Source organism: Vulpes vulpes, chromosome 16 (assembly GCF_048418805.1).
Source record: "Vulpes vulpes isolate BD-2025 chromosome 16, VulVul3, whole genome shotgun sequence".
Lineage (NCBI taxonomy): Eukaryota > Metazoa > Chordata > Mammalia > Carnivora > Canidae > Vulpes > Vulpes vulpes.
In genome coordinates, this window is record NC_132795.1 from 61589692 (window position 1) to 61612889 (window position 23198).

At 40.9% G+C, this 23198-nt stretch overlaps 1 protein-coding gene across 8 annotated transcripts in view; it reads right to left on the reverse strand.

Annotated features, from left to right (window-relative positions):
- Positions 1-17207: 17207 nt before the first annotated feature.
- C16H12orf75 (chromosome 16 C12orf75 homolog) overlaps positions 17208-23198 on the reverse strand; it is a 37314-nt gene continuing 31323 nt past the window's right edge. For 3 of the 8 annotated variants that reach the window (XM_072742978.1, XM_072742981.1, XM_072742983.1), the window contains 4 exons: positions 22669-22704; positions 21807-21886; positions 20961-20990; positions 17208-18103 (listed from right to left, as the gene is read on the reverse strand). In XM_072742978.1, the coding sequence (XP_072599079.1) occupies positions 20968-20990; positions 21807-21886; positions 22669-22704 (139 nt within the window). In that variant the 3' untranslated portion in view covers positions 17208-18103; positions 20961-20967. Of the gene's footprint in view, positions 18104-18519; positions 20996-21806; positions 21887-22668; positions 22705-23198 lie in introns of all 8 variants that reach the window. The other 5 variants (XM_072742979.1, XM_072742982.1, XR_011998039.1 and 2 more) reach the window with 4 other exon arrangements.

Genomic DNA, 23198 nt, shown 5'->3' on the forward strand with positions numbered 1-23198 from the left:
GATTTCCCAGCATGGAGACTCCCGCTCATCATGGCTAGTTCCGAGCTGCCAGCATGAAGTCAGGCAGAGATGCACACCAGCCCTGCCAGCAGACCCTTGCACACCATGAGAGCAGAACACACAGCCCTGTGGCCCTTTCCTGTTGGGATGTGACTCCTCGCAGAAAATCGACCTTCTGCTCCCCTTTCCTTTTCACCCTGGAGGCTTGGCAGGGACAGACCAGCATGAGTGGAAGCCCCTAGTGGTCTAGCACTGCTTGTGGCTGGGTGAGCAAGCGACTCTAACTGAGTGGGGATCAGAACTAGAACCACTAGCCCACAGATAAAAGGCACAATTCTAAAATCAGCTTTATCAGTAACAGGTGACATCTTATTCTTCCTAGCCCTTTGCCTAGCTTACCCTGCTGCATTATGACAGCCTCTATAGATTTGATAAGTCTTTCTGTGGCTTTTTTTTTAAGATTTTATTTATTTATTCATGAGAGAGGCAGAGACACAGTCAGAGGGAGAAGCAGGCTCCCTTCAGGAAGCCGTATGCAGGACTCGATCCCAGGATCCCGGGATCATGCCCTGAGCCAAAGGCAGATGCTCAACCACTGAGCCACCCAGGTGCCCCATGTGGCTTTTTAAAATTATTATTTTATATATAGAGAGAGTGCGCTCATAAACCAGGGGAGGAACAGAGGGAGAGGGAAAGAGAATCTCCAGCAGACTCTGTGATGAGCGCGGAGCCTGAGGCAAGGCTCAATCCCACAACCTGGAGATCATGACCTGAGCTGAAATCAAGAGTCAAACGCTTAACCAACTGAGCAACAAACTGCCGCCCACTGCAATCAGGATGCACTTTCCCAGCATCAGCATCGGTGAGGACTGGGGCTCTTAGGTAAAGGGCCCCATCGGGCAGCTGCCTGTTTCCCAGGAAGCAGCCAGGGCTATGGGTATACCGCTAATCTTCACGTTGAACTTGGCACCACACCCATCTTTCCATGGGACACCCTGTGTCCCGGTCATTCCTGGGAGCATTATCTAACACTTCCTCAGCTTTCCATGCCCTGTCCTCAAGTGCTCTGTTTGTTTGTTTTTTTTAATCAATTTCCAAAATGGACTCCCTCCCACCCTCTGATAATCTGTCTCCATAAATATTGGACTTGGTTGTTTAAATTTAATTCATTTGAAGTTCAATATTGAATTTTGTATGATTAGCCCTTTGATCAAGAATCAAATCAAAGTATCAGACGTTGAATTAACACCATTGAATTGCTTAACAGAATACCTTTTTTTTTTCTTTCTAAAATGCAATGTAGGGGCACCTGGGTGGCTCAGTCAGTTATGCATCTGTCTTCCTTTGACTCAGGTCACGATCTCAGGGTCATGGGATTGAGGCCCATGTTGGGCTCCCTGCTCAGCAGAGTCTGCTTCTCCCTCTCCCTCTGCCCTTCCTGCTCATGTGTTCTCTCCCTCTCTCTCTCTCTCTCTCTCATAAATAAAATCTTTTTTCAAATAAAATGTAAAAAATTATCTATAGAGAAAACCCATACATTGGTGGAGTTCACAACTTAATCTGTGTTTCTGGTTCTTGTATTTCTGTTGGTGTAAGCAGCATGACGTCATAAGGTAGAACCGAGAAAGGCCGGCACTTAGAACCTCATAAGACACACAGAGGTTCAGTACATGTGTTTTGAGTAGATGAATGAAGAAGTGGGCAGCGTAAGGAGCTATATGAATAGCTTTGGGCACCATCTTTTAGCTCTCGTCCCCACTCTCCAGACTCAGAGCTGGGAAAATGTGTAGGGACTCCACTCACCTCCAGACAACTACAAACTAATAAGCACTAAATCCCCCCTTTTACTCTTACTTTCCTTCCCCCGGTATTTCCCCTGTGCAGTCAAGAGTAAAATAGGCCAACCTTACATCAGAAATGGAGAGGAATGGAAAGGAATTATGTCTTAAGAAAAATGGCTAGAAAAAAAATGTCTAAACTTGCCATTTGATCTAGTGTATGTTTGATTATGCAAGTGAGTGCTGTAAGTGAGAGCAACCCACATTCAAACAAGGGTCCGTGTGTCTCACAGCAGTGTCTTTGTCACACAGTCTTCTGATACTAATGATGATGTTACCGAGCACTTACTCCGTATCCAGCCATCTAGTGATCACTTTACACATATTAACTTGTTTAATTATCTCACTTTTCTGAGAGGTAGGAACTATTTCTCTCTGGGCCCTTGGTTTCCTTGTTTGTAAAGTGGAAATACTATTTGCTCCTATATAATATGTTTGCTGTGGAAATTCAATGAGTTTTGCATGGCATGTTGTAAGCACGTGGTACATATTAGTTTTGAATGGCCTCATGGGTACTGTCTCCATTTTTTAGATTAGGAAACTGAGACACAAAGAAGTAAATTGCCCAAGATGCACAGCTGATAAGTAAAAAAGCCAGGATACAAACTCCCTGCTGTTATGAAGAAACTGGAATCCTGGAATCCATGAATATATTAAGGAGATAATTACTTCTACCAGCGATAAAGGGGGGGGGGGGGGGGGATAAAGCTGCTGTGATAAGCTAGGTCCATTGGGGGGCAGTAGATGCATGCATTCTACAATCATTACGCTTAACCATGGTTTTTTTTTTTTTTTTAAGACATTTAACAATTTTAGCACAGATTTTATGCTGATTATTAAGGAAGAAATAGATTCAGATTATTTCCCTATTACCTTAAAGCATAGAATACTTCGGTGAGGATTAAAAATAATGTGTGTGGTAAACTGTCAAGCAAATGAAAGGTCTTCCATCAACATTCAATAAGCTGTTATTACTCACTCTGACAAGACTGGCACTGCCCTAGCTTCTGGGGTTCAGGGTGTCCCAGGCATGACGTTCACTGAACAAGAAAAGACAAGGACCGCCGCACCAGCCTACCATCTCCCCCCACCCTTGTGCTGTGTGAAAAGATTATAGCAATAGTCCAAGCACATGATGGTGATGGAGTGGTAGCAACAGGGAAGGAAGTCCAGGAGCCCTGTATATGTTTGGAGTGATTGGCCAAAACTGAATTTGGAAAACACTGTAGTAAGTACTGGATTGAAGCCCATATGCAAGAGTACAGGAGAGGGAGTGACCAGTTCTGCCTGGAGATGACACTGAAATCAGCATTAAAATCAAAAAGAGCTTGCAAGTCAGATGGAGGGAAATGGGGAAACATTCCAAGAAGAAATACTCTGGACAAAGGTTGCAAAGCCTGGAAAGTCCTTGTGCCTTTTAGAGGATGCTCAGCAAGCCCTGTATGATGAGCTGGAGGGGAAGGAGAGATACCATCCCCAGCCCCCAAATAAGAAAGTTACACACCCAAGACAGGTGGGAGACTAATATTTTGCCTTTAAAAATAAAGTTTATGGGGGTGCCTGAGTGGTTCAGTGATTGAGCATCTGCCTTCAGCTCAGGGTGTGATCCCAGGGTTCTGGGATCGAGTCCCACGTCAGGCTCCCTGCAAGGAGCTTGCTTCTCCCTCTGCCTCTGTCTCTGCCTCTCTCTGTGTGTCTCCCATGAATAAATAAATGGGAAATGTATAAAGAATATACACTTTGTCACTCATAGAAAAGCAGTATTTCTTTATCGTCTCATTTATAGACACATCATATTTATACAAGTATCACTTGCTTTTTGAGTGTTTACATTATGCCACTTCACTTTTACAAAAGATCTACATTAGTATCTGTTTCTGCTAACCAAAAGAAATCCAAAGACAATGTTTCCTTTTATGAAAAAACGTGAAAAGGGAAAATCGCATTCAGCATTTGTTTTGCAGCCCAGCAGAGCTGTTAGAGGAGCAGTGTGGACCCCAAGCATTGAGCAGCAGCAGAGCAGTGAGAGTGGCCTCATCAAGCTCCTTCCCCAGGAACTACACTCAGCATCTCAGCATCAGGCCCCCAGAGTTAACTGTGTCTGGAAGTATCTGTGCTTTATCTTGATTTATTTTGTGCATCCATTAGCAAGGTGAGTCCTGAGGTATCAGAAAAGTCTAAGAGAGGTTACTTTTTGGGGTCCATATAAATTAATAGTAATTACTTCTTTGTTTTATGCCATTTCACCTCACAAAAGCTTTCATAGGAACAACTATGTTTGGATAGGCAGGAAAACTCTGTATATGTGTGGGTGTGTACATATATATGGGATAATTCTGTATACAGTTTTGTACCTTTGCTTTCTGAAATATACTGTACATTTTGAAATATACTGTATAATGGGAAATATACATTTTCCCATTAAATTACATTCTTCAAATGCATGATTTTATGACTATGTAATATTCCTGCATAGCTGATTCATAATTTTTAAGCAATTCTCTTATTGTTGGACATTATATTGGTTCCAATGTCTCTTTACTATAAAAACTTTGATGGACATTCTTTTCACGTAAATCTCTACATCCCTTATTATTTCCTTAAAATAAAACCCTAACATTGAACTCCTGAGTCCAGGCTATGGGCATTTTTAAGTGCTCTTGATCCAAACTGCCCTCAGAAAGGCTATATTAATTGGACCTCCCAATTAATGCCTAATTAGTGCCTAATTGGACCTCCCACTCTATGCCTAATATTTATTAGGCATATACTATGTGCCAGGCACTGTGGTAGGTGCTACAATAAAGCAGTGAACAAGAAGGACAAGGATCCCTGCCTCCTGGAGCTTTCATCCCAGTAGAATTTTTTTTTAATCTTAATATTGTGTTTATTAGATATATACAAGAGTGCTGGAGTCTCGGGAAAATGAGGCATTTGGGGGTTTAAGAAGCTGAAAGAAAAGAGCAAATGGAACAGGAAGGGAAATGGTAACGTCACTCCTGCTCCCTTCTTCCCTATTGTCCAGCGTGGATGCTACCTCAACCTGCAAGATGGAGCCCCTTCCCATCACCATACAGTGCATCTGGCTTCTACAGCCCCTTGCATCCACTGCAGCCACAACAAGAGAACCCCACATAAAGGAAATATGTAAAGTATAGAATGTATTTGTTATAAACGCTAAGGAGAATAATTAAAAATAAAAACAGAAAAAATATAAACCAAGGAAGTGGGACTAGAAGCATGAGTAAGGAGGTGAGTTTTAGATGCGGTGGGCATGGAGGGCCTTCATGGGGAGGCATTTGAGTCAAGCCCTGAAGGAGGGAGGAAGCTGTGCAACCATCTGTAGGACAAGACTATAGGCATGGGTGGGCCACCAAGTGTGAAAATGGGATTCAAGAGCCTGATTGACAAGTTCAAGGTCATGCAGAATTGGCCTGAATAGAGCAAAGGGAAAGGTCAGAAGGGTAATCAGAATTGAAGTAGTGTAAGAGGCTGGTTGTGCGGGGCTATATGGACTTCCACTCTTCCCTAGAACAGAAGAGGAGCACTGGAGGGTTCTGACTTGGCATTTGACAAGAAGCTTCTGGATGCTGTGCTCACAATAGGCTGGAGTGGGCTGAGGAAGAAGCATGAGCTGTGCCAGGATTCAAGAGGCTATTGTGATAACCCAGGAGATAATCCAGGCATCCATGTATGACCAGATAGTAGTCATATGATGGAGAAAAGAAATGGAAATGCAGACACAAAGTGGTGTGAAGGTGGTGCCTCTGCCTACCAGATTTGCTGATGTAGCAGGAAGAAAATAGGTGAGAAGCATCAAGCATGAAGCTCAGCCTTTTGCAGAATTTGCCCTTTACAGAGTTGGAGAAGTCCACAATAGAAGTAAAACTGAGAGGGAAGATAATACAGATTTGGACTTGTTAAATCTGACATACGTTTTAAGACTTCCAATGAAGATATAGACCAGGCAATTACATAGAGGATTCAAGTTTCACAACAGGTCAAGGTTGAGGACAAACACTTAGGAAACCACAGCACATACACAGAAAAGAACTCTTCAAAGACTGAGCTGGTGTAACACTCCTATGTTAGGAGTGTTACAGGGAATCAGCAAAGGATACTGAGAATGAGCAGCCAGCCAGAAGGGCAGGAAGACAATTGGGAGAATGTGGTGACCTAGGAGTCAAGTGGAGAGTGTTTCAAGGAGGCTGGAAACATCAAGAGCAAGTTGAAGATCAAGAAATGACAGTGAGATTTAGCAGAAAGGAGGTCACTGATGACCATGGGAATAATAGTTTTAGTTGGAGGGAGAGGAGTGAAAATCTGGATGGAGTCGGTTCAAGAATAGGAAGAGAAATTGGCAACAGTAGGTATAGGCCAATATCCTAAGGAGCTCCGCTGTAAACAGAAGGAAAGAAAGGGGTATTAGGTCAAAAAAGAGAGGGATATTTTTTTAAGATTTTGTTTATTTATTCATGAGAGACACAGAGAGAGGCAGAGACACAGGCAGAGAGAGAAGCAGGCTCCCTGCGTGGACCTGATGCTGGACTCCAATCCCAGGCCCCTGGGATCATGCCCTGAGCCGAAGGCAGACGTTCAACCACTGAGCTACCCAGGCGGCCCGAGAGGGATGTTTTTTAAGGTAGGAAAAATAAAGCACATTTTTATGATGATGGAAATAATTCAGTAAAGGGGGAAGAACTGTTTTGGGAATTGTTGGAGAGTTGGAGAGACTTGTCGGAGCAAAGGCCTTAACTGGGTAAAAGAGTGAACAGGGTACAGTGCACTCCAGCAGAACTATTTGGAGTTGCCAGGGAAAGGAGAGATGAGGGGTACATGAGTTTGGGGGAGCTTGATTGTTTCTATGTTATATTTGTTTAGTGAAACAGGAAACAACGGTGTGAGCTAGGGAGGACAGAGAGGATATGGTGGAGGTTTGAGAAGTGGGAAAATGTGAAATAGTCATCAAAGAATGGAAGTCTGAATGGACTGTGGAAATCAAGGGGGGCGCAGCACATGGACCTCTGGACGGCTCTGTTAGCTATAGTTAGGCAGCTATATTCCACTGTGCCTGTGCAAGCAGGGGCCTGGCCCGGGGTCCTCGTCAGTCAGTGATCGCAGCAGAAGGACAGAAGGACGGACGAGAGAGCTAACGAGGAGGCCAGGTGCAGGTGAGGGGGCATCTCGACCCACTGTGATGTGACACTGCTGGCGGCCCAGGGCGGGGGCGACCTGAAGAGGGTCCCTTTATCCGCATTTGACTTTAATGAGCTTGAACTTTCCCCGCATTGATTCACTGGCCATTTGTATTCCTCCTGTGAATTGCCTTTTTGTGCCTTTGTTCATAGTTTTTCCAAGGCCTTTCATCGATGAGCACTTTACAAAGCACATTAATCTTCTGTCACAGATATTGCTTGGCTGTTTTTTTTCTCATTTATTTGCTTGTTAAATGTCTCCAGGCTTTTTTTTTTTTTAGATTTTTATGTATTTATTCAGGAGAGACACAGAGAGAGAGAGAGGCAGAGACACAGGCAGAGGGAGAAGCAGGGTCCCTGAGGGGAGCCCGATGCGGGACTTGATCCCCGGACCCCGGGGTCACACCCTGAGCTGAAGGCGATGCCCAACCGCTGAGCCACCCGGGCGTCCCAGGCTTGTTTTTTTAAACATACACCTGCTTTCATTTTTTTACACAGTCAAATCCAACAATACTTTATGGATTCAGCACTGTCATTCAGATAAATCTCTTTTCCAGTCCAGGTCAGATAAATAGTCACCAATATTCTCCTTCTTTTATGGTTTTAGCACTTATATAATGTTCACAGGTACTCAAATGTATTTATGGGTTATTTGGTGACTCTTGCCGTTTCTCCACCCTATTAGTAAATTGTTTTCAGCACCATTTTAAAAAGATAAATCTTTCTTTACATTCTAATTGATAATGACATCAGGATATGCAAGATTTATATTGATCTATATGTGTTTCTCTTCTTTTCTGTCAATCTTTCCATTTCTGTACCAGCCCTATTGTGGCTATTGTGGCTTTATTCACCCTCTAAGACCCCGGAGGGCCTGTTCATGTTCCACTCATCACTTTGCCAGTTCACATGTTTTTGTGATGTAACTGCACTAAAGCTACAAGCAATTATGGAAAGACAGTAACTTGTCCATAAAGGAGACAATCTCCTTCAATCATTCCCTCTCAATATACCACCCTTGCGTACAGAATTAGGAAATCCCAAACTATGGATTTCATTCTTTAGCTCCAAATAGAATGTACATCAGTTGAAAATATACCTAAGTTGACAATTATAATAGATCTAAAGAAGGTTGTTTTTTAACAGACTATTTGCCTAAAATGAAATCAGTATCTCCAGACTCTCTTCTTTGTTCCTAATGGCTTTGTTTCTATGGGAATTTGTGCCCGTGAGAGAATGGCTATCCTAACCATTTACCACTGTGTGGCACTTCTCATACAGTACCCCATTCAGCTCTCTGCATGTAGTTTCCAGGACACCAAACCCTCCCAGACCTTTCTCTCTTTCTCTCTCTCCCTCCCTCCCTCTCTCTCTCTCTCTTTCTCTCTCTCTCTCTCCAAGTCTCTCCCCCTCTCTCTGGCTACTGCTTTTCACTCTTCTTTGCTGGTCTACACACAGAAAAACAAAACTAGACAAATGGGATTGCATCAAAATAAAAAGCTTCCGCACAGCAAACAAACATTATGAAGAAAGAACCTACAGAATGGGAAAAAATGTTTCCAAACCATACATCCAGTAAGGGGTTAATATCTAAAATATATAAGGAATTCAAACAACTCAATAGCAAATAACCCAATTAAATAACCCAATTTAAAAGTTGGCAAAAAAAAAAAAACAACCCAAATACACATTTCTCAAAAGAAGACATACAAATGGCCAAGAGACACATGAATGTATGAAAAGATGCTTGACATCATTAAAGAAATGTAAATCAAAAGCACAATGAAGTATCACCTCACACTTGTTAGAATGGCTTTTATCAGAAAGACAAGAGATAACAAGTGTTGGTGAGGATATGGAGAAAAGGGAACCTTTGTGTACTGTTGATGGGAATATAAATTAGCATAGCCATTATGGGAAAACATATGGAGATTCCTCAAAAACTTAAACATAGAACTATCAAATGATCCAGCCATCCTCCAGGTATATATCCAAAGGAAATGGGATCAGTATCTCAAAGAGATATCTGCACCCCTATGTTCATTGTGGCATTATTCACAGCAGCCAAGACATAGAAACTATAAGTGTCCAGATGAGGATATAAAGACGAAAGAAGATATATAATAATATATATAGCTTATATAATATAGAATATTCCATTATATATATTATTCTGTTATGTTTTTAATACTATTATATGATATGTAGTGGAATATTATTCAGCCATGAAAAAGGAAATCCTGCCACTAACACCAACATGGATGAACCTGGAAGACATTTTGCTGAGTAAAATAAGCCAGACAACTGTATGATCTCACTTATGTGTGGAATCTAAAAATAAAAGTTGGTCTCCAAAAATAAATAAATAAATAAATAAATAAATAAATAAATAAATAAATAAAAGTTGGGGGACGCCTGGGTGACTCAGTGGTTGAGCTTCTGCCTTCAGCTTAGGGCATGATCCAGGGATCCAGGATTGAATTCTGCCTCTCTGTCTGTGTCTCTCATGAATAAATAAATTAAAAATCTTTAAAAAATAAAAATAAAATAAAAGTTGAACTCACAGAAGCAGAGACTTAAAAAGAAGAAGAAAAAGAAGCAGAGAGTAGAACAATGGTCTCCAGGAGCTGGGAGATTGGGGGAAATGTGGAGATGTTCATCAAAGTCAGTTGTGTAGGTTGAATAAGTCTAGAGTTCTAATGTACAGCATAATGACTATAATTAATTAATAATATTGTATTAAATATTGGAAATATGCCAAGAGAGATTTCAGGTGATCTCATCACAACAAAAAAGTAACAATCTGAGGAGATGATGTGTTAATTAACTTGACTGTATATCAAATCGTGTTGTATACCTTAAATATATACAATTGTTATTCTAAAATATATAAATAACTTACAACACTGCTGGTTCGACAGACCAAATCTTCCAAAATCTCTTCCCCAGCAGCCCTCCAGCCTCTTCTTTTTCTCTCCCATTTGTGACCCTTGCCCAGCCACACTGAATTATTTGCCCTCTTCAAATATGCCAGATGCATACCTGTGCAGGGCATTTTAACTTGTCCCTCTGTTCTTCTGGATACCAACATGGGTAGTAGTTACTTCAGGTCTTTGCCTTTAAGCTTCATATTTGCAGTGAGAAATCCCCTAATCATCCTATTTAAGATTAAAGTTGCAATTCCCACCTTCCCAACTAGCTCTCTATTCCCTTTTCTCTGGGTTAGTCTTCCCCATAGAACTTATTACTCTGAACTACATATATAATATTTATTCATTTAGTGTGTCTCCTTTTTGTGAAACATAAGCCCCATGATGTCATGAACTTTTTTTCTGATTTGTTCACTGTTGTATCTCCAATGCCTAAAACAAAGACAGAGTGGATGGTCATAAATAATTGTTGGGATAAATAACCAAGCAATGACTGAATTCTGCTAACAGTTTTAGAAGACAATTAGAATAGATTTTGTTCCATTCACTGGAACCAGCTAAGGTGCACAAAAACTAAATGACTTGCCAGAGGCCTTAAAATTGCCTCAAAGATACTACTGCTCTAGAGAAGACACCACAGTTGTTCCTTGTCTGAGAGCCACAAATTATTTTGCTTTCACTACCAACATAAGGCCATTTCCTCATAGGGTGGGTCTAAGGAACCCAATTCTAAGAAGAATGGAAAAGAATATACAATCATATACAAATATACAAGAATGTGCCTGTCTTCTAACAGTCTGTATTACTTTCATATTAAATATTCAAATAAGCAAAAAATGTAATCAAGTGCTCAATTCTCTAAGTGTCAAAGTCTCCACTGGACAAAGAAATTTGTCTTCATTTAATGGAATGGTTTTGTGGAAGAAGAAATGGAAGAAATACGTGAAACAACAGGATGACCTCAACATTATCAAAACCTAATGACTAAAAAAACAAAACAAAATAAAACCTAATGACTAGGCACCTGGTGCTGGGAGGGGCATGGCCCTGCCTTAAAGCAATTCTTCTGATATTCTTCATGGAATCTTTCATTTGAAACATATGCCTAGGTTTCTTCATTTTCCTTGACTCTCTGTATTGGTTTCTATGCATCAAATAAGCAGCTGCCTCTCACATCTTGAAGATGTGGTCTTGTAGGAGATGAACCTTATCAAACTCAGCTGCCTCTAAAACTCTTCCATAAATTGCACTGTTTTTGAAAACTCTAGGTATTTTGTATGATAGATTAAATGAGAAAGCCCCACCATCACTATATAGAACTAACAGAATTACTCATGTCTCCCACAGAGACACCCACAAACCAGGATCTAGAATAGCCAGCAAGAGCAAAGCTTCCAATGACCCCCAGACAATAAGTAAATAGAAGGACCCAGCGCATAAGCTCCATGACTACTTCCCTCCCCAATGGTTTCCCCCTTTCAGAAGTTCCAGCAAGGCTCATGAAGCACCTCACAAGCTCACCTTGTCACCCATCCCGCCCAATTAGCACCAGCTCCCACCTAGCCAGGATGAACTCCAAGAAGTTCCCAGGGCACGCCAAGGGTCTTCAGGGCCTTCTTTGCACCTGGGGTTGTCTGCCTGAAGTCTTTCTTCTCCCACCTCTGACTGGCCAACTCACACTCTCCCGTGCAGTTCTGCAGGAGATGTCCTCTGGGGCATCTTCCCCAACCCACCGGTCTGACTTAGCTACTCCTGTGCTGTGCTCCCAAAGTAATCCATGCCAATACTGGCCATGCTCTGTATGTACATGGCAGGTTACCCGGTACATCCCCACTATTCTAAAGAGTCTAGAATGCAGGGACTGAGGCTTTCAGCCACACCCTAACTAGTACCCACCTGGGCACAGGAAGAACTTGACTGGTGATGGTTGATAAACAACTGAAGATCAGAACTGGGTATTAGAATGCAATCTATGGAAAAGCAGAGCACTTCGTAGTGCTTGAATTTATCACATGTATCCAGTAAAAATAAGCAAATAAGCAAATATCTTTTCTAGGAATAAGTCTCTTACATAATTTTTCACTCCTGAAAGTCCTCACAACCCTGGACATGGATACAATATGGCTACACAAAGCTCCCGTTTGCAAAACTGAACCTGTTTTTCCTTTTCAAATTCTTATCAAACCAAACACCCAGATACAGCTTTCCCACTGTGCTTAGCCTCGTTCTGCCTCTGTCCACAAAGCCTACTCCAAATCACTTTTGAGAACTCAGTTTATCAAACCAGCCATTCTTTTGTGATACCTCTGAAGTTGGTTGTACTTGGCTTCTACATTCCAGGCTGTTTCTTCCAAAGCTAAATCCAAGCAGTCTTTCATAACTAAGACTAGGAATAAAGGTCTCCTAGCTTAGAAAGTTGCTGAAGAAGACCTTTTCTAATGTGTTAATCAGAAATTCTCTGAAACTCATCTTCCTGGTATATATGTTCTTTAATCATAATCTTGTGAAAAACAAGGATGTATTGTTTGAAAAAATGTTACCTCTTAAATTTCAGGCATTAAGCCTTCACCAATCTCTCACTTTTCTTTTGAAAGATCTTAATGTTAATAACTCTCCTGCTTTAAGTCTTTCACTCAAGATTCTTGAAGTACTTAATAAAGAATATAATCACTAGCCTTAAGACAGAGGTAAGTGGGTGGCAAGTATAATTAACATGTAAGAATCACAAGGCTCTAAACTTATATAATGTCTAGTTGAAGGAAAATGTTAAGACTTGTCATAATACGGAAAACACTATTCATTTATAATAAAATTTGATTAAGTTTTAGGAATATGTTTTTTTAAAGATTTTATTTATTTATTCATGATAGATATATATATAGAGAGAGGCAGAGACACAGGCAGAGGGAGAAGCAGACTCCACACCAGGAGCCTGACACGGGACTCGATCCCGGGACTCCAGGATCACGCCCTGGGTCAAACGCAGGTGCCAAACGCTGAGCCACCCAGGGAACCCCTAGGAATATGTTTTAACTTTTGAATTGGACTTTTATTTAATAGGCCAGCTTGCTATTAAAAAATCAATCTAGAGGCATCTGGGTGGCTCAGTGGTTAAGCGTCTGCCTTTGGCTCAGGTCATGATCCCAGGGTCCTGGGATCAAGTCCCACATCGGGCTCCCTGCAGGGAGCCTGCTTCTCCCTCTGCCTGTGTCTCTGCCTCTCTCTCTCTCTCTCTGTGTCTCTCATGAATCAAAAAAAAAAAAAAAAAAAAAAAGAGGTCAATCTAAGGCAGGGGGTTGGGGATAAGTTGGGCTATATCAAGAACCAACCTGAACAAATGACCCATGGTCAAAGCTCAAAGAGTTTGAGCAATGAAATACTGACAGTATTGGATTACAACCGAAAGAACAAAACAAATGTCCATGAGTTGATACTGATATAAATAAGCAATTGAATAAATAAGTAAATAGGGGAGAAGGGGAAAATACTCCTTAGAGAAGAATTCCAAGTAATACATGTGAAGAAGAAACAAAATCACCACTGGAATACCATAGTAATGGTTGCTGCAGGCAACATCTGAGGACAAATGCTACAATTACTGGGCAAATCTTTACAGAGAAACTGGACATTGTCAGAATCAAGTATCTCCCTCAAAATATTGATTACGGTAAGTGCTTTTAACAAAGGTCTACAAATTCCTTGATGCTCCTTCCTCCAGGAGGTGGAGCTTGATTCTCCTTTGAGTATGTTATGAACCTAGTGACTCACTTATAAGGGGCAGGTTTGGAAAAGAAAAACTAGAAACCTTATAGTGGAAAAACCTGACAGATGCCCCCTCACCAACCGGTGATCATGGTTAATATCACCAGCAACAAGTCATGGTAAAGTCGTGAGATAGGATATGTGATGAAGAGGCACATTGCCTCTGTGGTATTCTTCCCCCCAAATCCATAACCTCAGTCTAATCACAAGAAAATATCAGATCTGTTCAAATTAAGGGAAATACTACAAAATATCTATCAGTAGGCTTCAGAAGTGTCAAGGTCATGAAAAACAAGGGAAGGCAGAAAAACCATCAGGACAAGAAGACTAAGGAGATACGATGAACAAATATGATGAGATTTGATGAAATCCCAGATTGGGTCCTGGAACAGAAAAAGGACATTTACGGAAAGTCTAATGGAATCTGATGAAAGGCTGTAGTTTAGTTTATGCTAATGTTTAATTTTTTCATTTCGACAAGTTGATGCAAGATGTTAACATTAGGGGAAGCTGGGTGAAGGACATTTAGGAACTGTCTGTGCTGACTTATGCTCTTCCAGAAATCTCAAATGATTTCAAAATTAAAAATTCTCAAAAAGTTATTGTTATCCTTACCGTGCAAAACTGCTGCTGACCCACCTAAATGACATTATGGGACAGGAGTATGTGTATTATGATCATGTCTTACTGATTCTTACTTCTATATATTTTTTTTTCATGCTAAAGTTCCGTGGGCTTTTATAAAATTCTAGGTTCGTGAGAGTTGAGACCAGGGTGGTAGGCAGCGTAGATGGCAAAGTGAGGATATATCTTGGTATCCAGGGACAGAAACCAAAATAAGCCACAGTGAAAGTTGGGGGGTAATTTATCACAGGGCCATGAATTTATTTCACAGAAGCCAAGTCACACTCCCTGTGCAGCTTGGCACCAGGACTGTTCAGTCATTAGGAACTCTGGTCGTTCTCCCTCTCTTGGCCTCTCGCACGTGCTTCCTTCCACCCAGCAGCTGGTCCTAATGTGCAAATGTCAACATGATTGGTGGATGTTGGCCATCCTTGCATCTCTGAGAGAAATCAACCTTGATCATGGTGTATGATCCTTTGAAGGGATTTGTTTTGCTAGGATTTTTTGGGGGACTCTTTGCATCTATATGCATCAGGGCTATTGGCCTGGCCAGTAACCTCCTTCTTTGTGGGGTCCTTGTGTGAGAAGGATTAGGTATTTCACCTTCATCGAATGTGTGGTCAAATTTGCCAGTGAAGCCATCTGGTCCTGGACTTGTGTTTGTTGGGAGGTTTTTGACTACTGATTCGATCTCCTGGCTAGCAGTTGGTTTATTCAGATTTTCTATTTCCTCAAGATTCAGTCTGGGAAGATCGTAGGTTTCTAGGAATTTATCCATATCTTCCAGAGCCAGTTTGTTTGGCATATGATTGCTTGTAATGGTCTGTTAGGATAGTTTGTATTTTCATAGTATCAGTCGTAACTTCTCTTTAATTTTTTATTTACTTGAGTCCTGTCTTTTTTAACTGGTGAGCCTGCCTAAAGGTTCATCAGTTTTGCTTATCTTTTCAAGGAACCAACTCTTCATTTCATTGATCTTTTCTGTTATTCTTTTAGTCTCCATTTCATTTATTTCCACTCTGATTTTTATTCTTTCCTTCCTTCTAAATTTAGGCTGCATTTTTTTTTAAGATTTTTATTTGAGAGAAAGAGCATGCAAGCACATTGGGGGGGAGGGGCGGGGGGGAGTGGTAAGCAGACTCCCAGAAAAGCAGGGGGCCCAATGCAAGGCTCCAATCCCAGGACCTTGGGATCATGACCTGAGCCAAAAGCAACTGCTTAACTGACTGAGCCACCCAGATGCCCTTGTTCTTTTTTCTAGTTTTTTAGGGATAGAGTAAGATAGATTCACAGGCAGCAACTTTCAAGGTATGTGAATATGCGCGGTCTTTGTGGGTCTGCAATCCTAAACCCCACTGACTTCCAGACCAAGAAATCTAGAGGTGTCCCCAGGGTGACAATTGCAAAACTTGTGGCTTTAGATGTATATAAGCTCCTTTCTGGGAGGCATAATGCTGTTCATGGCCACAAGAGAGCACAATATGGTTATCTCCTTGCCCATCTTCCCTGGGGGTGCCTAGGAATACATGACAAGCCTGAAGCCTGCACCTCAGGCTGAGGCTCTAGGATAAGAAATATGCCTTTTTCACATAAATGCTGCAGGGTACATTTCATCTGCTGTCTGTGCATTGCCCTGGAGATGGTCACCTGTCAAGGACAAGAAAGGCAATCCTACCTGGCCCCAGAGCCAAGTGCTCAAGGGGTGTCCCCTGTGTGAGCTGCACATGGCTGATGGCTGGCAGGGTGGGCCCTGGGAGAATGTACTCACCTGGGCAGGTCGGCCCTGTCTGTGGTGCAAGGGGGTGGGACACTCCCACCAGAGCTAGCAGGCGGGGTTGGGGGGTTGGGGGGACAGAGATGGCAACTACCAGCACTGGTCCCACCAAGGCAGACGGAGAATGCAAAACACGGTGTCTGGCCAGCACTCTGTCCCCAGAGAGTCCCAGCAGGCTCCTGTCTCTCCGGGAGATGCTACAAGATTAACAAAGGAGTCTCCTAAGCATCTGGTCCAGGCATCTTTCAAATTTACTTTTTTGCTGGGTCCCAGGATGAGCCGGACTGTAAGTGAGCCCTTCGAGAGTGGCTTTTTCATTCCCTAACGCCCTATGGCTCCCCTGGCAATAAGCCCTGTTTTAAGGCTGGGTGCTTTGGGGGCTCATGTCTCTGATGCATTCCCAAGGGCCAGGGTGCCTGATGTGGAGCACAAACCCCTGGTTCCTCAGAGACAGGCTCTATATTAATGAGATTCTCCCAACTGTTGGTCTCTGTGCCTAGGGTGGGCTTCCTTGCAAGGCCATGTCTCTGCCCCTATCCATCCCCATGCGGCCCTTTTATCCTTTGTTGTGGAGACACTGTTCATCTAGCTAGCTTGAGGCCCTTTTCAGAGGGAATTGCTTCATATGTGGCTGTAGATGTGTTGTGTCTGTAGGAGATGAGGTTAGTATCCTTCTATGTTGCTATCTTAAACCTCCTCCCAATAAATTGTCTTAATAAAATATTGACACAGCTATTAGGACCAAGTAGATCTCCTAGGTTTGCTTTACTTTTTTCCTCAGAGCTGGGTCCCAGGGCTCATCACAGCCCAGGTACAGCCAGCAAGGGCTCGAATCATGATCCAAGGCTCAGCTCTCGCCACCTGCTCAGAAAAGCACCTTCAATATTTTATCAGCTTGATATCCCTCTGATCACCTTATGGACCAGATTTATAAGATAATGTTTTCCTTCTAATGAAAACTTTTGGTGTTTGATGGTAATCTTTATACATTAGCTTTATATACTGATAGAGTACCTATAATATCACAATACCACGTGTGACTTCTTTGAAAGTGATCTTTTAAAAAACAATTAAGAAACCCAAGTAAAGAGGGATAAAAATTTTTTAATTGTTGAAATATATTGGTAAATTGAGTAATCTACATTGTAGTACTAAGTGGCTACACATGGTCATCCTCAAATTAAGAACTTTCCAAATACCCCACTAACCCTCAATCACAAGTCCTTGAAAATACTATAGGATTAACTTGATGAGATGTTATGATCACACAAAGGAGAATGGGAGAATCAATGACTGCAAAGGATTCATGGTGACATCAGCCTTTGACTAAAGAAAATAGAAAATCAATCAAAACATGCATAAGGCATGCGAATTTTGGTGGCCTATTTTTCAACATTGCAATGTCATACATTGTTCCTAACAGAAGAAATCCTCTGACACTTACACAAAGCTGAAAACCAAAACATAAAAAACAGTCAAGAGAGAACCGTTAAGAATCAATTTAACCGTTTTACAGCTAAAAATTAATGTGACATAAAAATAGTGAAAGGTAACCCACAAATATATTACGTTAGGGATTCGTTTATAGTGCCTTCTTATCTGAAGTTATAAATAGAATAAGGATTTTGTTATATAAAAACTATCAAAAAATTATCAGTGAAAAGACATGATCTTCATGAGCTGTACTGAATGGCCAGGGAACAAGTCCTGCCAGACACAGCAGGCTAGCTCCAGATACCAGCAGTTTGTCAGCTTGTCTTTCACAGAAGGACCCCAGAAAGTTCCATATACCCGTGTATTGTTGACCTGATTCCTTTCTAGTACAACATTCAACATGTACCCATGGTTTCAATTACAGACTTAAGAATTTGGGTGGAGAGGGGAGGCAGAGCAGGCGACTATTTAGAATTTCCTTGGAAATTTCTGTACACATTATGATGTCCCGTGGAATGCAATTCCTTCCAAATCTCAATGAGCAAGCTGTGAAGACAACAAACAGCAAAAGGGGAGAGTCAGCAAGCTTAACATAGTACAACTTAGAAAAAAATAAATCAGCTTTAAGCCTACAAATTATTTACTGATTTTTTTAACATTCAGTGCTTTATTTTATTTAAATTCATTTTGTCAGCATATAGTATATCACTCAGCAATCATCTCATCATGTTCCCTCCTTCATGCCCATCACCCAGTTACCCTAACCCCCCACCCACTTCCCCTTCTGCAACCCTTTGTTTCCCAGAGTCAGGAGTCTCTCATGGTTTGTCTCCCTCATTAATTTCCCCACTCAGTTTCCCTCCTTCCCTTATAATCCTTTTCACTATTTCTTATATTCCACATATGAGTGAAACCAAATGATAACTGTCTTTCTCTGAACAACATCTCACTCAGCATCATACCCTCCAGTTCCATCCACGTCGAAGCAAATGGTGGGTATTCGTCCTTTCTGATGGCTGAGTCATATTCCACTGTATATACAGACCACATCTTCTTTACTATTCATCTGTTGAAGGACATTGAGGCTCCTTCCACAGTCTGGCTATTGTGGACACTGCTGCTATGAACATTGGGGAACAGGTGGACTTTGCTGCTATGAACATTGGGGAACAGGTGCCCCATTTCACTACATTTCATTTCACTTCATTTCACTACATCTGTATCTTTGGGATAAATACCCAGTAGTGCAATTGCTGAGTCATAGGGTAGCTCTGTTTTTAACTCCTTGAGGAACCTCCACACTGTTTTCCAGAGTGCTATACCAGCTTGGATTCCCACCAACAGTGCATAAGGGTTCCCCCTTCTCCACATCCTCTCCATCACTTGTTGTCTCCTGTCTTGTTCATTTAGCCATTCTTACTGGTGTAAATTGGTATCTCATTGTGGTTTTGGTTTGTATTTCCCTGGTGGCAAGTTATGTGGATCATTTTTTCATGTGCTTGTTGGCCATATTTACTGATTTTCTTTTCAGTAAAACATGCTCAAGTTTCATTCAATACTTAAGACTTAATGTGTGGTTAGTACAATGCTAAGCCCTGGTGACATTTACATAAAGAGACAAAGAGCAGTGAGCAAAGAGACTTATAAACTTAGAATTAAAATATGACATGATAGGGAAACTTCGGTGTGGCTCAGTTGGTTGAGCATCTGCCTTCAGCTCAGGTCATAATCCCAGGATCCTGGAATGGAGCCTCGCATCCGGGTCCCTGCTCAGTGGGGAGTCTGCTTCTCCCTCTCCTTCCCCGTTTGTTTTCTCTCTTTCTCTCTCTCTTTCTCTCTCTCTCTCTCTCTCAAATACATAAAAATTTTTAAAAATAAAATAAAATATGACATGATAATGCCCAGACCAAGCTGTTCATCAACATCACCCAAATTAAGCATACAGACTGCTCAGCCATAATCCCATCCCCTCCCTACATGGTGGGACCCTGCTAGGAGAGGTGTGACCATCCACACTCGCTCCAGCTATCCGGGGGGAATCTGTTCCAGCCAGTCTCTCCAACAGGCATCTGAGAGCACCACTGAGAGTCCTCTGTGCTACGAGTGCTTCATACATCTAAGTGGGCATAATTCTCACCCAAGAGTCATCGGCAGGAGAAACTATGCTTTTGTATCATGATAGTAGTATTGTAAGAGATTCCAAAATCATTTCCTGATTTGTTTCAAAAAAGTAACCAAAATAATTTTGAACTCTGGTCATGGAGGGAGTTCAATGGAATTACTTCAAGAGATTTTACATGTTAGGTCAAAAAATATTTCCATAAAATATCCTCCTCTACAAAGGACAGTCTTCTCCTCAGGGTTTCTCAATAACTTATGCCCAGAAAGCCATGAGTTCAGACATGTCACAGGTGAGTACAACAGTGAATGCTTAGAAACTATGGAAAAGAACAGCCTTTCAAATTAGAACACTTTTCAGGTGATTCAAAGGGAGAGATATGGCAATAAAATAATATATGTTCATATAGTCGTGAGCAGTGAAGATATATTTTAGCTAGGAGTCTAAAGTGGTGGGCTGGTTTACCAGCAAGACTGCTAAATTGTTATCAGGGAATTTAAGATCCATACATAAAGGTGAACAACCATCTTGTCCAATCACCCCATGAGAAAATCAAATTTGAGAAAGCCTGGAAGAAGGTTAGGGATTCCTGTGAGGTGCCGTGTTAGTAACAGAACTACCACACCTCCCCGATACCTATTTACCTGACACCTCTTTCTACTCTATTCCCATGCTTTTTGAAATATGACCTATTTTCAGGAGAATAACATATGCTCACTTTCATCTAGATTATCTTTTCTATTTGATGCAAATAACAAAAGTACTTCTGCAGTGGAGAACTAGCCGGGAATCCAGAGGGTTAGAGCTCTTAAAAATAATAGAAATAGAAAATCTCCAGCAAATTCCCAAAGAGAAACTCAGTACTCTATATTGTGGTCATGGGCACTAGGGACTATAGTTCCATAATGCTTTCACCTTGAAAAGAAAATCTTCTCAGAAGTGGCTACCCAAGATTGTCATATTTCTTGTTATATTTCTTTCTTACCCAGTTTCTGTGTCTCTCTCCCACAGTGGGAAAGCTTATTTGTCTCTTATTCTGTGACCCCTCCCCATCCCAAACACCAACTCCAGTAACTGGCCCTGAGCCAGAAGTTGGTTCAGTTTCAAGTCAGTTTTGCTTTGGGTCTGGATCCAAAGGCTGGATTCTCCTTACAAAACAGAATCTTGAAGTTTGAGATTTCTGAGAAACACCTAGCAACAATATCTACAGTTCATTCATCATTTGAGACTAAATACATACAATTATTTAGAAAAAATACAAATAGTAAAAATAGAAAAAAATACCTCTTGATTATTGAGTCATGATATTTTCTTCTAATCTTAAAGAGAAAATTTTTAAAAGTTAATTGTTCGGATTATAAAGAACATATTCTAGTTTCCTATAAAATGACAAATAGTAGTGACATATATGTATTTGCTAGTCCAAATCAAAATGCAGAGAAACAGCAATGAGCAACAAATAACTATAGTATGTTACAAATAAGGTAATGTACCCTGTGCGCCAATCAAACATATTAACAGTCCTTTAAAACTATGCATCAGATAACTATATAGTGGTTGGTAAACCAGCATTCTTTACCATGAGCTACACACTTGAGCAAGAAACTAGCTATGAGGCTGCTGTCATTCATGCCTGTTATCAGAAAGACATTAGCCCCACAATTACTACTTATTGAAGTAGAAAAGGGGGCCTCATTTCATTTAATTATACAATACACAGTTGTTTTTCCTCTAATCATCAGACTGCTATCATACATCACAGGAATATATTAAAAGAATTTACCTTTATGTTCTACAAAAACTCCATAAACTTACTGAAACACTTGCTTTCACTGTCATACTGTCACTGAAATTAACAATAAGTTTAAATTATCCATGGAAAAAAACTTTATAAATCCATGGAACATAACCACAAATAGAAGCTAAATTTTGCTCTGGAACTACTCTCATCATGTAGGTGGCAATTTCAACAAATGACTACAATGAACAGATAATGGTTTTTCTACATGGCTAACTGCAACTGAATAATATGTAGGTTGAGTCAGGCAAGCTAAAATATAAATTTCATATTTTTTTCACAAAACCAAATGATAAATACTTAGGGAAAGTAAATATCACGACTTTACTTACTTTTGCGTACAGTCTTTGTTTGATTAGATATCATATTGACAGCTTCAGATGGCAGACCTACATATACCCCTCCATAGTTTCTTAATGAAAAGAAGCAGATATAGAAAATTCAGACCAATCTCAATGATACTCTATTTGCCAAAAGTGATAGAAGCATGGAATACAGCCAACAGTTATAGAACTATTTAAACAACTCATGACTTCTCAAAAGTAGGGTCTGAAATATTATTGCACTTAAAAATAAAATTTTTTCTATGTCAAAAAGAAGCTCTATATGAAAAAAGAAAGCTATGTTGAATTAGTAGAATTTTTAGATATTTAACTTGGAATGAGGAAGAGGAAAGGAAATTGGGATTTTTATAACTGAGTACAGTAATAAATATCCATAGAGTAACATGTTAATCAGTCAACATACATCAAGAATTCAGAGTGGTGAACAGAGTAGTAGGTGCTATGCAACATTTCCCTAGAGGTAGATACAAACATAAAAGGAGGGGAGAGAGAGCCAACAAGTCACGAGATTAGAGTGCAGTCAACCAGAGGAGAGGGAGAATGAAGGAAGGAAATCCATTAGGGAGAACAGCACATCCAAGAACCATAGGACAGAAAACAGTGCAGGCCATGTGCACAGGACAAAACCCAAGCTTGCTTGAAAGCAAAGATTATGAATCCTGAGCAAGTTCTTTTTCAGATCACATGCTCCTACCTGTATTCCATGCACCAGAAGTTTTCTGGGTGTAATCTGTGTTATTGGTGATGTACCACGGTGTTAAATTACATCTGAGCATTCAATTAATCCGTGGAAGGTGGCCAAAATTATTCAAATTAAAGCCAGCTTTAATTTAATTTAGGTCAAACATACCTCCTCTTGTCATCTTCCGTTATCGATTCTTCTGTTCTAAAAGGTCAAAAATATTTGCTATGAGCCACTTGGTCACATAGTCAGACACTGCATTATTGGTTATGAGCAAAAGAGGGCTACTGACTTAAAGTCAATTCTATTTATTTCAGGTTCTTCCATCAAGTAATTCTGTAACACACCATTGTTTCCACCTCATTCATGTATTTAAAAATTAGTCATTTTCTACTCAACAAAATGTGCAAATCCAGCAAATGCTAAGAAGCCCAACTGCTAAACAAAAGGACATAAGGAGGGCAACCGAGATTGCAAAAACCACGTTAACGTCGCATCAGGGAGCCTGAGTTCTTGTCCTCCGTGTGCCACCAACACAGACAGGCTGTGGGCAAGCTCCCTGCCTGCATCTCATCTGTAAAATGAGGCTGTCAACCAGAAGGTTCCAAGATCCCCTCGAGTCCTAGGGGACTATGATTCTGTGACACTCATGCCACTCAGTGGCACCACTCTAGGTATGAAAAATTTCTTTAGTGCAA